The following is a 2,194-nucleotide window of genomic DNA, read 5'->3' on the forward strand; positions in this document are numbered from 1 at the left end:
CCTTCACCCTCTGAGCAAGTATGAACACAAAGTGTGCAGCTGTAACAAAGCTAGATATCACGAGTAGAAACAAACAGTGCATCCGTCCCCAGCGGCTAACACGTTAGCACATTTCTCATTCACCCAACCCAGCCGTCCTCACACTTGCCCTAGCAAGGGCTCACATATCATTCGTACCCCTAAAACAAGATATTCTTTCTCCTCCTTAGGAATAGCCTGAGTCACGGAAGTGTCACGATCGCCTTTGTCTTTCTGAATTCCAGCACCTGAGAGAAATTTTCTGGCCAGGCCCAAGTAGTGCTTGGGTCCCTAGCCCAGGCAAGTTGACTGGGGATGCTGGGGCCATAGAATATTTCCCTGTCAATAAAGGATCCGTGCTGCACTGCAGAGACTCCAGGCTTCACAGTAAGCAAGAAATGAGTTTGTATCCAGGTGGCAGGACTTCCTAGATTTTAATATTAGTCAGCCTTGCCCCTCCCCCAAGGTGCCATGCATGACCCTCACTCTCCCATAGCGGGGTGGTCTGATAATCGGGGATCGTGCAGCACGTGCTCACGTCTTGTCTGTGTTCCCAGGGTCACCAGTAGAGGGCTTCTGAGCATGGACTCAAATACATCAGCTTGGGTGACAGAAGTCACAACAAGGAAAGGAAAGGGGGAAACTGCTCCTGGAGCTTTCAACGAAAAGGACCTGACGCCGAACCTGGTGATCCTCATCTCTGGCATGGTTGGGCTCGCAGGAAATTCGGTCGTGCTCTGGCTCCTGGGTTTCCGCATGCGCAGGAACGCCTTCTCCGTCTACATCCTCAACCTGGCTGCAGCAGATCTCCTCTTCCTCTGCTGCCACCTTATAGATTCCCTGCTGGTAGTCCTCACGTACTTCCATTCCCACGTTTTCTTCCTCCCCTGCTATAAGACCGTCATGATGATTCCCTACATCACAGGCCTGAGCATGCTGAGTGCCATCAGCACCGAGCGCTGCCTGTCTGTCCTCTGTCCCATCTGGTACCGCTTCCGCCGCCCCAAACACACCTCAGTCACCGTGTGTGTCCTGCTCTGGGCCATGTCTCTGCTGATGTGCATTCTGAACAAGTCTTATTGCGGTTTGATGGATCCCAAGGAAAAGACCGCCGAGTGTCTGAGAGCTAATTTTTCCACGGCTGCGTGCCTGGGTGTTTTAGTCCTGATCCTCTCTGGGTCCAGCCTGGCCATACTGCTCAGATTCGTGCGTGGCGGCAGCAGGCAGGTGCGGCTGACCAGACTGTATGTGGCCATCCTGCTCAACGTGCTGGTCTTCCTCCTCTGTGGCTTGCCCTTGGGCGTCTACTGGTTCGTGTTAATCTGGATTCAGGATAATTTTAGTGATAATTTGCAATATGGGCTTTACCTGACCTCGGTTGTCCTGTCCTCCGTGAACAGCTGTGCCAACCCCATTATTTACTTCTTTGTTGGTGCCTTCAGGCATCAGCTGGGGAGGCAGACGCTGAAGCTACTTCTGCAGAGGGCTCTGCAGGACACCCCTGAGGAGGATGAGCGTGGAAGCCGAGCTCCTCAGGGAACCGTGGAGATGTCAGTGAGCAGGGAGGAGCAGTGATGAAGAGCCTGTGCCCCGGTCCAGATGTGGCTCTAGGAACACTGCCAGCCACTCTTGACAGTTGTTTGCTCTTCTCCCAGCCTCGCTCCTCTGAAATGCTTTGATGACTCCTCATGATCTTCAAAAACACATTTTTCTAGTTTTCTTGACCAAAAAAGCATTAGTCTGAAAATAGACCATTTCCATCCTTCTTGATATTAACAATAAACTTTTCATGTGAACATTCTCTGGATCAAATGGTATCTCATTGCAATGGTTCTTGCCGTAGAAAGAATCCTTGTCCAAAACCATAGAACTTCGTGCTTGTGATTCATTCCTATCTGGAAATAAAGAAAATGGAGATGTCAGGTGGTCTGTCATGAAACATCCTCATGGGACGCCATCCTCAGCAAAAATTTTACATTGATGAAATCATGACTCATTTTGCTGCATCTTGTCACAGCCCACAGTCTGTATTCTGACATCAAACCAATATACAATTCCTGAAAATGTTTTTCAGGGACAATCCCTCCAAGAACTTAGCCTGCATTGTGCCACTAGCTTGTGGGCCAACGGAGAAATCCTTTGCCTCCAGCCACTTCACCTCAGCAGCCAGGAATCT

At 50.3% G+C, this 2,194-nt stretch overlaps 1 protein-coding gene across 1 annotated transcript; it reads left to right on the forward strand.

Annotated features, from left to right (window-relative positions):
- The first annotated feature begins 489 nt into the window (after positions 1–489).
- LOC104856015 (mas-related G-protein coupled receptor member A) lies at positions 490–1,597 on the forward strand. Its single transcript, XM_010615109.2, has one exon. The coding sequence runs from the start codon at positions 490–492 to the stop codon at positions 1,591–1,593; it is 1,104 nt and encodes a 367-aa protein (XP_010613411.1). The 3' UTR covers positions 1,594–1,597.
- The last annotated feature ends 597 nt before the right edge of the window (positions 1,598–2,194 follow it).

The sequence above is a fragment of the Fukomys damarensis genome, unplaced genomic scaffold, assembly GCF_012274545.1.
Source record: "Fukomys damarensis isolate Sample0158 unplaced genomic scaffold, DMR_v1.0_HiC HiC_scaffold_16, whole genome shotgun sequence".
Taxonomy (NCBI): Eukaryota; Metazoa; Chordata; class Mammalia; order Rodentia; family Bathyergidae; genus Fukomys; species Fukomys damarensis.

Excerpts from the sequence above, each read along its gene's own strand:
- LOC104856015 (XM_010615109.2), top strand. The coding sequence starts at position 490 with ATGCATGACCCTCACTCTCCCATAGCGGGGTGGTCTGATAATCGGGGA.